Below are 14,231 nucleotides of genomic sequence, written 5' to 3' on the forward strand. Positions count from 1 at the left end.
TATTTCTACTGAAGATAAAACTTTTTTGTTGAGATTTCAAGGTTGGACTTCAGATAACTTTGAGAGTTGCCTATCAGTTGCAAAAATTTTTTTCAAATCCTAATTTGTTCTAACGTAACTAAAAGACAAAGACTGGAAGAGAAAAATTAGGAGGAAGAAGGGTAGTGAGGCAAATGGACAGTCGCTTCTCAATCGTGGCCCTGAAGATTGCCCCTAGCTGCTCTCTTTCAGCATCATTAAGTTTGCATGTGGTGTGGCCCTCCCCAGCTCTCTAAATTGTTGAGTTCAGAGGTCAGTGCTCTGATTTCTAGGATCTTCAGAAGAGAGTTCCCAAATGCAGCTATCTTGCAGGAATGGTTCAAAGTCCTCATTATAGCCCTAGACTGGAGTGTTGGTTAGGCTTCCACTGTTGCTGTTGCTGTATTTCTGGAGTTGACTGCCTTTACTGTACTTAGGGATGAATAATGCAACCAGAAATGACATAAGAACAATGCATGGCCCAAAATAAAAATGGTGAGCCTGGGGTGATGGTTCCTTGTAGGGCACCACTGTTAGAATTTAATTTTGTTCCCATCTCAGTTCTTTGAAACAGATGTAAAATGAAGCCACACAGAGCTGGCTCCAAACCATTACAGAGCCCCTTATTCCAGTTATGATCCCTGGAGTAATTCCTTGCTGATCTGACTCTGCATTTTGAGAGACGAGGTCACTGACAGCTGGAGATATGATGTTTGACAAGGCAGCCTCTACCCAGGGGACCCACATAATCCAGGCCTCAGATCAAACTTGTCCCCTGCAAACTTGAACATCTGGAAAGCTAAGGCAAGAAGAACAGGGTTCTTATTTCCAAAGGATCTCATCAAGATGCTAAGAAAAACTGTCGGCGCCCAATGGTCAGAATTCTATAAATGCAGCAGTTGTAACAGCCAAAACCTATGATCTGCCTGAGATAAAGAAAAAAACTTGAATGCTGTCCAGCTTTAGGAAGGTATAAAACAAACATAGTGATACAGATTATCAGAACAGTGGAATTTTTGTCAACTTTCTTCAGGAATGCAAAAGAATCTGCTTGTTTCCAAGAAATCTGAGCTCACCAGAAAAGTGGCCTTCTTTTCTCTGGCAAAGACTCTGGGACAGTCAGTAAGATGAAGCAGATGTCCACAAGAGCCATCAGAGTGGCTTACTAGCTCCACAAGGCTGTCTCCGTAATTGGCTGAAAGGTCAGTGTGATGGCAGGACTACTGGCCAGACTGGTTGCAAAAGAGTCAGAGACCCATGCACAAGTAGTACTTCTCAAATGCTCCTGAGAGTTATCAGCCAAGTAGGCAAATATCACAGATCATGGCCAAAAGAATCCAGACATTGGAATCATGGTGAAATACCACCATGGCATCAGTAGATTCAGGAATCTGGTGAAGAAAACTGTGCCAAGAACAAAGGGTTTCCTCCCCCCAAAGTCACAGAGGGCACTTATAAGAGGGGCTCGGGGAAAAGAGAGAAGACCCTATACATCTGGAATGAGACCATTCATTAGGAAAGAATGCTGAGGATATGTTTCATATAGAACAGTCAACATTGGAATTGTTAATAGGCCTCAAGCAAAAAATTCAAGGAAGATGACAATAGCCACATGGATGCACTTGGTCATCCAAGGCCTTGTCATACAAGGAACAATATGGGGGCCTGTGTGGCTGCACACTTCTCCAGCATATCCAACTGCACCCTGTGCTTCTGTTCTGTGTTCATGCTATGGCCATACCTAAGGCATTTTGGGGTGGCCAGGGATGATAGCAACACTGCACAGGCAGAGCGTTGCCGGCACCCTCATGGGCTTCATGGCCCATGGAGGCCCGCATGTTCACAGAAATTATAGTTGGTGTTGATCATGGGAGTGATAAGAATTCCAGGAACTGAACCAGAATTAACCACATGCAAGAAAAGCACAATAACTGCATTCTCTCTCCCATTCCAAGAATTGAATTATTTTAGCATTTATTGATTTTGAAAAAAAAATTTGTGGGAGTCACTGTTTTAGTTTGGAGATATACTCTAAATGCGACAGTGTTCAGAGTTACTTCTGGCTCTTTAGTCAAGGATTCCTCATGGCTGGAATGAGGGGCCATTTAGGGTACTGGAGATAGTTGACGTTATACCTAATCATTGTTCTATCTTTCTGTACTATCACAGATTTAATTATGTAGCCTATATTAAAAACAACTATTGAAATAGCATAAAAATTGAATTAGAAAGGTTTATGGAGCTGTAGTAATTTGTAAAAAATTTATAAAACAGATTTTTAATAATTTTATTTAGCTTGAAATAAAAAGTAAAAAGGTATACTTGAATCAGAGGCAGTGAGAAAATTGGAAGGGGTCTGAAATAAATTAATACAGCTCTGAAATGGAATTACATAGTAAAACAAAATGATTGGGGAAAATATTAGCAACTAATTATCTTTTTTTTCCTTTTTAAGTATATAATTTTTTTTGTTTTTTTTTATTTATTTTATGTTTAACTGAAACCCAACTACAAACATGTTTATAATCACGGTGTTTAAACAAAGACACTATTATAAGAAAAGAAATTAAAAAATAAATCTTCAGTCCATTTTCTTCTTTATTTCTTCTCTTTTTCTTCTTCCTCTTTTCTTTTTTCTCTTATTTTCTCCTCTTCTTACTTTTATTCTCTTCTACTTCTTTCTCTTCTTTTTCTTTCTCCTCTTCTTTATTTTCTTCCTCTTTTTTTCCCTTTTTCCTCTTCTACTTTTCCTTCCTCTTTTTTCTCTTCTTCCTCTTTCTTCTACCTTCTACTCTTCATACTTTTATTATTCCTCCTTCTCATCTTCCTCTTCTTTTCCTTTTCCTCCTTTTTTATTTTCTTCTTCTTCCCTTTCTTCCTCTTCTTATTCTTCCTCTTCTTACTCCTTTCACTTCTTTCTCTTCCTTCAACACTTCTTAATATTTTTTTCCTGGGTCTCTGGGACTCCAATGATTTTCATGTTTTTTTCTGTTGAGTTTATTAAAGACTTCTATTTTCATCTGTTCACATTTTTTGAGTATTTTATTCATTTTCTGATCATTTTTTAAGGTTTTTTTTCAATCTCTTCTGCTGTATGGAGTTGATCTGCGTCTCATCCTCTGGCGCAGTGACCTCATCCTCAGCTGTTGTTATTCCTTTGGAGAGGCTTTTCATTGAGGTGTTCATTTCATCTTATGACTTTTTCAGACCTCTTATTTCAGTTGTAAGTTCTGTCATTATGGTCTGTTCAGATCTATCTATGCTTACTTTGAGTTCTTTGAGCATCCTTCATATTAATACTCTAAACTCCTTATCTGAGAGGCTTTTCAGGTCATCTTCATTCTCTATGTGTGGTGTTGTCCTGCATTGTTTCCCCACTGCAACACTTGTATAGCGGTTTCTACTATGTACTATGCAAGAGTTAGGTGATGCAAACGGCCATGGAGCAAAGTTGAGCAGCTGTTCTCTGGTTCCACCTTATTGGGTGGATCTATTAACAGGTTTGGGCCCTGGAGATTGTGTTTGATGGCTTCTTCTTGGCTGTCTTGTGCAGAAAAAGTAGACGGTGAACAGGCAGCAGTCCTAAAATGGCTCTCCTGTGCCCAATCCCACAACAAGAATCAGCATCCACTTTATTGGGTGGGGTCCTTACTGGGTTTGGTCCCTGGAGACTGGGCTCAATGGCAACTTCTTGACTATCTTATGCAGGAAAGCAGATAAGGGAACAAGGCAGTAGTCCTTCAATGGCTCTCCAGGTTTGGGCCTTGGAGATTCTGTTTGATGGCATCTTCTTGGCTGTCTTGTGCAAGAAAGTAGCCATACTTTTATTTTATTTTATTTGTGTGTGTGTGGTACACCCGGTGACACTCAGGGGTTACTCCTGGCTATGCTCTCAGAAATCACTCCTGGCTTGGGGGGCCCATATGTGATGCCAGGGGGATAGAACTGGTCAGTCCTAGGTCAGCCTCTTACAAGGCAAATTCCCTACCACTGTGCCACCTCTATGACCCAATAGCAACTAATTTTCTGATAAAAATTCTTTTCTTTCTGGGCCCGGAGAGATAGCACAGCAGTGTTTGTCTTGCAAGCAGCCAATCCAGGAACAAAAGTGGTTGGATCAAATCCCGGTGTCCCATATGGTCCCCCGTGCCTGCCAGGAGCTATTTCTGAGCAGGCAGCCAGGAGTAACCCCTGAGCACTGTCGGGTGTGACCCCCCCAAAAAAATTCTTTTCAATATTGAGTATAGAATAATAAAAAAAGACATAATCATTTTAATATGGGGTAGATTTCATCAAAACCGATAAAAATCTTTTACCTTTAATTCCAATTTTCTACTTTTATGAAAGTTTGCTTTATGTTGTTGTTGTTGTTTTGTGGAGGAAGGCACATTGATGGTGCTCAGAAGTTACTCCTGGCTAAGCCCTCAAGAATTAATCTGGGTGGCTGAGGACCCATATAAAATGCCAGGAATAAAACCTAGGTTGGAATGTGGAAGGTCAGAACCCTACCTCTTGTTCTATCTCTCCAACCTTCCTATGAAGAATTCTTAAGGGAAATATTATATAATTAGACAAATAAGTAAAAATGTCAGGAATAGTTATGGAGTTATATATACTTATATAATATTTAATGGAGCATGCAGTCAACAATGACATTGCTTAACACTTTAAGCAACTTTTTTTTGTTTATTTTGTTTTGTTTTTGGGCCACACCCGGCAGTGCTCAGGGATTACTCCTGGCTTTGTGCTCAGAAGTAGCTCCTGGCAGGCACGGGGAACCATATGGGACACCGGGATTCAAACCAACCACCTTTGGTCCTGGATCGGCTGCTTGCAAGGCAAATGCCGCTGTGCTATCTATCCTGGCCCTAAGCAACATATTTTAAAATTGTTGTATATGTATATAAATCTAAAATGTATTTTAGGATAAGAAATAAATGCTTAATGCAGTTTCCAGCTGCCTGAGACTGGATTTCATCAGCGTTCCTGCCGGTATTCTGCCTGCTTCAGAGGTGGGTCGGGACATACACACACTGATTCCTGCTGGTTTCTGCTAGGTGTCAGAAGGGCACAGAAGCCATCTTGGGCCATGATGTTTCCAACCACCTGAGACTGGATTTCATCAGGGTTCCTGCCTTTGATCCTCCCTGCTACAGAGGAGGCAGGCTGCGCCTACCTGCTGTGCCTTAGATGACCCTGAGGACTTGAAGGGAACTCTTTGCTTTGCTTGTTTGTCTTTGCTGAATACTTGAAGCTCTCCTCAGAGGCTTAGGAAGTGCACCCCCGAAAAAAAACTGTCATCTAGAGACTGCAGAAGAGCACAGCCACTCTGCTTCGCTTATGAAGTTCATCTGGAACAATAAACACCCTAGAATAGCTAAAGCACTCCTAGGAAAAGGAATATGGGAGGCATTACTTTCCCAAACTTTAAACTGTACTACAAAGCAATAGTTATCAAAACAGCATGGTATTGGAATTAAGACAGACCCTCAGATCAGTGGAATAGGCTAAAGTTCTCAGAGAACATTCCCCAGACATACAAACACCTAATTTTTGATAAAGGAGCAAGAAATCCTGAGTGGAGCAGGGAAAACCTCTTCAACAAGTGGTGCTGACAAAACTGGTTAGCCACTTGCAAAAAAGCGAACATAGACCCCCAGTTAACACCATGTACAAAGGTAAAATCCAGATGGATTAAAGACCTTGATATCTGACCTAATACCATAAGGTATATAGAACAACACATAGGTAAACGCTTCATGACATTGAGACTAAAGGCATCTTCAAGGAGTAAACTGCACTTTCCAAGCAAGTGGAAGCAGAGATAAACAGATGGAAATACATTAAGCTGAGAAGCTTCTGCACCTCAAAAGAAATAGTGCCCAGGATACAAGAGCCACCCACCAAGTGGGAGAAACTATTAACCCAATACCCATCAGATAAGGGGCTAATCTCCAAAATATACAGGGCACTGACAGAACTTTACAAGAAAAATGTAATCCCATTAAAAAATGAGGAGAAGAAATGAACAGACACTTTGATAAAAAAGAAATACAAATGGCCAAAAGGCACATGAAAAAATGCTCCTCATCACAAATCATCAGGGAGATGCAAATCAAAACAACAATGAGATACCATCTCATACCACAGAGATTAGCACACATCACAAAGAACAAGAAAAATCAGTGCTGACAGGGATGTGGAGAGAAAGGAACTCTTAGCCACTGTTGGTGGGAATGCCATCTAGTCCAACCTCTATGGAAAGCTATATGGAGATTCCTCCAAACACTGGAAATTGAGCTCCCATTCAACCCAGCTGTTCCACTCTTAGGAATATACCCTAGAAACACAAGAATACAATACAAAAATCCCTTCCTCACACCTATACTTATTGCAGCACTATTCACAACAGCCAGGCTCTGGAAACAACCAAGATGCCCTTCAACAGACAAATGGCTAAAGAAACTATGGTACAGTGGAATATTATGCAACCGTCAGGAGAGATGAAGTCATGACATTTTTTTATACATGGATGTACATGGAATCTATCATGCTGAGTGAAATAAATCAGAGGGAGAGAGATGCAGAATAGTCTCACTCATCTGTGGGTTTTTAAGAAAAATAAAAGTCATTTTTGAAACAATCCTGAGACAATGAGAGGAGGGCTGGAACTTCCAGCTCACTTCATTAAGCTCACCATAAAGAGTGGTGAGTGCAGTTATAAAAATAACTACACTGAGAACTACCATAACCATGTGAATGAATGAGGGAACTGGAAAGCCTGTCTAGAGTACTGGTGGGGGTGGGGTGGGATGGAGGGAGATTTGGGACATTGGTGGTGGGAATGTTGGACTCGTGAAGGTGGTGTTCTTTACATGACTGAACCCTAATCACAAACATATTTGTAATCAAGGTGCTTAAATAAAGATATTATAAATAAAAAAGAATTATTACAATAAAGTATTTTACAAGAAGTAAAATACCCTTCTATTTCATATCATATTTATTTTATTATTTTTTTTTTTTGGTCATACCTGGCTGTGCTCAGAGGCTACTCCTGGCTCTGTGCTCAAAAATCGCCCCTGCCAGGTACGGGGACCATATGGGATGCTGGGATTTGAACCACCTTCTGTCCTGGATCAGCTGCATATAAGGCAAATGCCCTACCACTGTGCTATCTCTCCAGCCCCGTATCATATTTAAAGAATATTTGAAAGGATAAATTTAATTTACTGATATATATCAAAATTTATAAGCATATTTGTATCATAATTTGTCTGACTTCTGTCCATTTTTTCAGTTTTTTTGATACTGAGTGATTAAATTCTTTCTACTTAAAAAAAAGAAATAAATGATATATATATATATATGCCAAATGTTGATTACATAAGCATTAATTCCTTATGTAAATTTTTTAACAACTATAAAATTAAATGGTTTAAGAATTAATCTCAGGGCTGGAGCAATGGTGAAGCGGTAAGGCGTCTGGATTGTGCAGGATAGCCTAGGATTGACCATTGTTTTATCCCCTGGTGTCCCATATGGTCCCCGAAGCTATGAGTGATTACTGAGCGCATAGCCAGGAGTAATCCCTGAGCGTCACCAGGTGTGGCCCAAAAACTCAAAACCAAAAAATAAAAATAAATAAATAAAAAAAGAATCAATCTATTGTCTTTGAATTTTAAAAAGCCTTTAGACTCTGTACAAATAATATTAAATTAGAAGTTGGTTTCAATAAAATACTTTAAATTTGGCTCAGATATAGAAATTGAATGTTTCTATATAGCAATTTTGTAACAGTGTTTGTTTCTGTCCTCACTGAGAACATATGACAAGATAAAGAACTGATATTTCTGAAAAATGTCCAATAAAATCCTGATAACAGTCACGGTATTTGCTATATCAATATTTTGTAAATCAGTTGAAGAAATTTGTAGATAGTAGTTGGAACACAAATCTTTTCCATAATATTAGGCCACTGAAATTTTGAGAAGTCTATTCTTTTCAAGGAGCTTTCAATAGTTTTAAAAAATAAAAGTGGAGTCAGACTGATAGTACAAACGTGAAATAATCTACAGAATCCTCTTGAGTCAATCCTGTGCATCTCATATTAAAACAATGAAATATAACTTAAATTATTTATGCATTTATATCATGAATATTTTCAAAGATAAATGCTATTTTAACTTCAATGAAAAAATCTTTCTCTAATGCAATGTTGAATAGTAGCTATATATTGATCCTCCATTATTTTCTTGATCTGATAAAAACTTCATATATAGAGAAAAATTATATTGTTTTTAATAGTTACCTTACTTTTTCACATGTAGTTATCCCGTTTTTCATAAACTGTATCTACTATTAAGTTCTATTATTTTTCTGTTTGATTTGTGTGATCTGATTTATATATAATTAGTAACAAATATCCATGCAATATTTAAATTTATTAGATGTTAGCCTCTGGTACCTGTACTGTTTTAGAATGCAATTCAAGATGCCAAATAGTATGAAATGATATATCCCTAAGGCTTTTCTTGTCTTTGATATTTTCTCATATTTTGCCTTATTTTTGTAAACTAATAAATTTTAGTTTTACTTTTCTAATGTTATTCCCATTCATAGACAAGGGGAAAGATATATGTGTGGAAGACTATTAAAGTAAGGTCACTCTTGTCATTGTTGGGCTTCTATAATGCCAGACAAATTTTTTTAATCTGATAATGAAAACGCAAATCAAACCAATAACAGTATTTCACCTCATAAATAGTATGAATGTATGTGCTATTGAAAAAAATATAATGCCACGAGCAATAAGTTCTGATGAGGGTGTAGAGAAAAAGGAACTTTTATCCATTAGTGTTCAGAGTAATGATGTACATGTACAATTTTATACTTATAACTTATAAACATTTATACTCTTGTTATCTCTAAAAGTTAAAACAAAATAAGCTATCTTTCTATTATGAGTCATAAATATTTTCATATATGATTTCTAGTTTAACTGTATTCTTTCTACCAAGTTTTTTTTTACTTTGTTTATAGATATTTGGTTATGTCTCTATTTGTTTTATTAATTTTATTTGTTTTTAAGACATAAAATTTTCCTATTTTTTCTTCTTTTCCTGCCTACTCCAGTTTCAAAATATGACTCATTTTTATTTTTATCCGCTTCTTTCCTAGAATCTAGGCTAAATTTTAAATCACACCTAGCTTTTTTTAGTTGTATACTTGAAAACATACCAACTCATTTGAATCACTTATAATTCCATTTTATTTTATATACTGTGAGCTTGCTTGTGTATATACACAAATTTTAAACTTTAATATTTGGAATTAACTTAATATTTCTGGTAGCATATTTTTAAAAAATTTTTTCATTTTAAATAATTTGCCTCTTGTCAAATTGCTATATTTTTTTTACTACCTTTTTACTATTTGTAAATAAGAAGTGTGTGGGCTCACAATGTTGTATTGAAGTACTTTATGTCAACTTTAGATTAACCAACTAGTTGAAATCAGTAAAAATGCTTGAGAAGGCATGGGTGAAAATTGCTGGGTCATCTATGTGACCGAATACCACTAAATTTTTATGTAGAGCATGAATGAATAAATAATGGTTTAAAGACCTGCATGCTTTGAATACAGATGGCTCAGTCAAGTTTTACCTCACATAAGAGGTTCCCCAGAGCATGGTCAGAAAAAAAAAACCCACCAGACTCAGCAGTATCGCCTAGTGTTTGAGAGGACTCTATGACATTTAGGTATGGTTTGAGCATACTCCTGCAAAGTAAAGTAACTTGCTTGCTCTGTTCACTGAGTCTGTCTTTTTGAAGTGCAATGTTCAGAATATATATATATATATATATATATATATATATATGTATATATATGTATATATATATGTATATATATGTATATGTACGTATATATACATATATATTCATGTGTGTGCACTTATATAATATTTTAAGCAAAAGCTTTTCGAAAGCAATTTAAAATACTTGTATTACTTCCTCTGATGAAAGTCTCAAGACAGTATTGGAATGCATTTTTTCCACATATCTAAAATTCCTTTAGTCTTTCAGTTGTATTTTACATATTTGGCCTTCAGAATACTTCCTACATGAGCTTGCCATTATTTTCAATATCTTCAACTCTTTTAATAAAATCTAGTTTAAATAAATGTATAATGAACTAATTCCATCCTTTGGTCTATTCATAATGTTATTTTCTGGTACCACAAAATCATATCAAGGGAATATTTTGTAAAATATTTGGTAAACTCATAAGTCTTTTTTGAGAATCCCACACTCACTTCACTTAAAATTAACTTTCTTATTGGTTTAAAATTTCTGTGTACAGTAAATGTGTTAAATATCCTAACATAAGAAATGTATCTCATACTTTCTATCAAATATATATATCATAGCATAAATATATACCTGCAAGTTTTTTAATTTTATTTAACTATTTAACACTTTGACAAATGCTTTGTAATTATAACTAGAATAAGATCTCAATTTTAAATGATTTTATTATGTATGTGTTCCAATGGGAATATATTGATAGAAACAATAAATACCTCCTACTATTTAAACTTGAAAACATGTAGTGTTCATTTATGTATGTTTCTTTGTCCTAGAACAAAGATGCCTACTTTAGGATATTTAGATATGGAAAATGTATATATCTATTAAATTTTTGTTTTATTATACCTTTATTCATAATAATAAGGATTATTTATTATATAAATACAATATTAATGATCATTGAGATCTACCAGATTATTCTTAACTGTTACATATAATTAAAATGTAATAAATCCTATCTAATGGTAATTCAAAGTTTCTAAAGTTTAAAACCTGAGAGTCTGTCAATTTCATACACTTTTGTATTTTATTAAAGTGTGGTATACCATGACATGAACTTGGCAGATGTAGAATCTTTAAATTTAATGCAGTCCCCCCTCTTTTTTTTTTTTTTTAAATAATTGCTTTAAGAATAAAGTCCTTGCAAAAACCTATGACATGGGGGAACAATAGTGGTGGGAAAGTAGCTTTTGTTTATTTGTTTATTTCAGCATTTTATGGCTGAAACCCAATTATGAACATGCTTGTATCCATGGTCCTTAAGTAAATTATATATTAAAACGTTATATTTACTTTCTTCAAACTCTGATGAATCGTGGTCTAATCTCAAGATATTTAATCCATGTTGAATTAACTAATACATGTGATCTGAGATAAGTATTCAATATAACTTTTGCATGTTGCTGTCCAATATTTCTTTGTACCATATGTGAAAAACATGATTTTGCTCTACTTCATGCACCCTGTTTCTTTGTATGTAGATCTGAAGATTTATCTCTGTGCTCTCAACTTTATCCTATTTATCTGAGAGTATCTTTATTCCTGATCCACAGTTTTGATTATGGTACTATAATACAATTTAAAGTTAATAGATGTAATATCTTTTATTTGCTTTTCTATTTGAGCTCTATGATTACACACACATTTTGTCTCTGTAGTCTTTGAAAAATTTCATGTTAATTGAATAAAAATAGACATATTGGAGACTGGAGTGATGGCATAGCAGGTAGGATGTTTGACTTGCACATAGCCCACCTGGGTTTGACCCCATCATCACATATGCCTCTCTCCCTAGTCCACCAGGAATAATTTCTCAGAGCTTCTGGGTTAAGCAAAAACAAACAAAATATATACAGGTGACCAATATGCATACAAAATTGTATTTTTCATAACATCTTGTCAGGAAAATCTAAATCAAGATGACAAAAACATATCACCCAAACTAGTGAAAAGGCATATACAAAATATAATATAAACAACCAGTGTTGGTGGTGATATGATAAAAATGAAACTCTCATGTACCACATGAGAATGTGGTAAGAATGTTTTTTGGTTCAGCCCCACTGAAAAAACAAAATGTAGAACTGCCGTTAAACCCAATTTGCCTACTGGTTTGTATCTATTTCCAAGATACAAAATAATGTACAAAGATGTATACATACCTATATTCATGGAAGCACTTAGTATAATAGCTAGGATATAAAAAAAAAGTTGTACAGAGAGCGACTTCCGACGCCATGCTGGGCCTGACGAGAAAACGCCTTGGTGGGCCTCAACCTGTACTGCGGGGGCGCGGGGCTGGCGTTGGGCGGCGGCGGGCGGAAGGAGCCCCGCGGAGGCCGCAGCGACGCCGCCGAGGGCCCCGACGCCGCGACGCCCGCGCGGGGCTGGCACTTCCGCCCGGGCCGCTGCTCGGCGCCGCCTCCGCCTGAGGAGGACGCCGCCGCCGCCATGTTGTCGCCCGAGGCGGAGCTGGACGGCTGGCGGGGGCGAAGGCGGACGGCGCGGCGGCGGAGGAGGCCGGGGCGGCGGGCGGCGACGGGGACGCGGACGCGCTGTACCGGCTGTCGCTCGACATCATCTCGCGCTACTTGCGCGAGCAGGCGTCGGGCCGCAAGGACGCGGCGCCGCCCGGCCCGGCCGGCCGGAGGGCGCTCGACACGCTGCGGCACGCAGCGCAACCACCGCGCGGCCTTCCAAGGCATGCTGCGCAAGCTGGACCCCAAGGGCGATGCGGACGTGCGGGCGCTGGCGCGCGTGATGGCGCACGTGTTCAGCGACGGCGTGACCAACTGGGGCCGCGTGGCGACGCTCATCGCCTTTGGCGCCTTCGCGGCCAAGCACCTGCACAGCACCGGCCGCGAGCGCTGCGTCGAGCCCCTGGCGCGCAGCATCGCCGACGTGCTCGTGGGCACCAAGCGCGACTGGCTCGTCCAGTAGCGGGGCTGGGATGGGTTTGTGGAGTTCTTCCACGTAGAAGATCTAGAAGGCGGCGTTAGGAATGTGCTGCTGGCTTTTGCCTGTTGCGCTGGAGTCGGGGCTGGTTTGGCGTATCTGATAAGATAGCCTTTAAGTGCAATCATTGACTCTTACCGACTCCAGCCGCCAAATCACAGAAGACTGCTGTGAAATCACATCTATTTATGAAGTTGAACTTCAAGCTGCCCAGGCTGTAACCTCCAAGAGTTCTCTAGCCGAGTAGAAAGAACAGCGAGTGGCAAGAGGACGTGGCCAACAGGAATAAATGCATGGGAAAATAGTCCCCCTTGAAGAGTCACTGTGTGAAAGGAGCCAAGTTCCATTCTGGCAGGCGGCACACTTTAGAGCCATAGTGGAAAACTTAGGAGAGTTAATGAAACTGGTAAGGGGGAGACGCGATTCTTTTCTTGGTTCGCGCTGGCAGAGTAACCAGTAGCTAGGCTAGTCGTAGAATCATCAGAGCTGCCTGCTAAATGCATTCATTTCTGTTAGTGTTCAAGGGAAGCACTAGCAGAGACAGTGATGTGTGCACAATGGATTGGAGATACAACAAGTATTCGGGACTTTTTATACCTGTTCTACGTGGCTCGGTTTGAGTGATGCTTAGTTTATTAGCCTATTACTGGCCAAGAATACTTGACCTACGACTCATCAATTAGTTACAAAGACAAAAACAACCTGTAAATGTATTTGTCTGTAAAAATTGTATATATTTTTACAGAAAGTCTTATTTGACCTTTAAAGCAAGTCTGTCGTTTATATTCGTTTTTCTACACCCTTTTGAAATTTGCAGCCCCTAGGTAGCTAGGAACCTCTTTCTTACACTTTTCTAAGCTTTGTTCTGGTTAGTTCTAGAGTGTGTGTGGAACCTGTTGATGGAATTATATGCTACGTGGTTATAGTGGAACAACTCTGATAGATGACTATGCAGGCTTAAATTTTCCTATCTGATTTTGGTAAGTAGTCCTTAGATAGCTTTGGGTTTATTTTTTCAATGAGGGCAAAAGACCTGGGATTGATCTGATGGAGATGAGCCCTTTCTCTTTGTCACCTGTAGGTTTTCAATGGTCCAGTCAAAGTGAAGTTTTAAGTTTTGGGTTTTATTTGGTGGGGGGATCAGGGAAGTAGCCACAAGCTGATACTTGGACATAATGAGTCCTGATCAGGCAGCTGCACATGTAAGTTCCTTCATTTGACCTAATTTAACTGGTGACATAAACTGAGTTTATGAGCTCATCTTCAGAGCTTTTGCTGAGCGTTTCAGCTGTTCAGAGTGGGCTCTGTTACTAGCAGTCTGTGTATAAAAAGATCACATCAGGTGGACGAGATACATTTGATCACATGTTTGCACAATAAATTGTGAAA

At 38.3% G+C, this 14,231-nt stretch overlaps 1 protein-coding gene and 1 pseudogene across 1 annotated transcript; one reads left to right on the plus strand and one right to left on the minus strand.

Moving 5' to 3' along the window:
* Nucleotides 1-285: 285 nt before the first annotated feature.
* LOC126022168 (hippocampus abundant transcript-like protein 1) lies at nucleotides 286-1,648 on the minus strand (annotated as a pseudogene).
* A 136-nt stretch (nucleotides 1,649-1,784) lies between these two features.
* Nucleotides 1,785-13,302, plus strand: LOC126022169 (induced myeloid leukemia cell differentiation protein Mcl-1 homolog). The gene is given in 4 exon segments (XM_049783014.1): nucleotides 1,785-1,872; nucleotides 12,142-12,390; nucleotides 12,393-12,552; nucleotides 12,554-13,302. Coding segments are annotated over 4 exon segments (897 nt in total). The 3' UTR covers nucleotides 12,954-13,302.
* Nucleotides 13,303-14,231: the final 929 nt, after the last annotated feature.

This window comes from Suncus etruscus, chromosome 11 (assembly GCF_024139225.1).
Source record: "Suncus etruscus isolate mSunEtr1 chromosome 11, mSunEtr1.pri.cur, whole genome shotgun sequence".
NCBI classification, from domain to species: Eukaryota; Metazoa; Chordata; class Mammalia; order Eulipotyphla; family Soricidae; genus Suncus; species Suncus etruscus.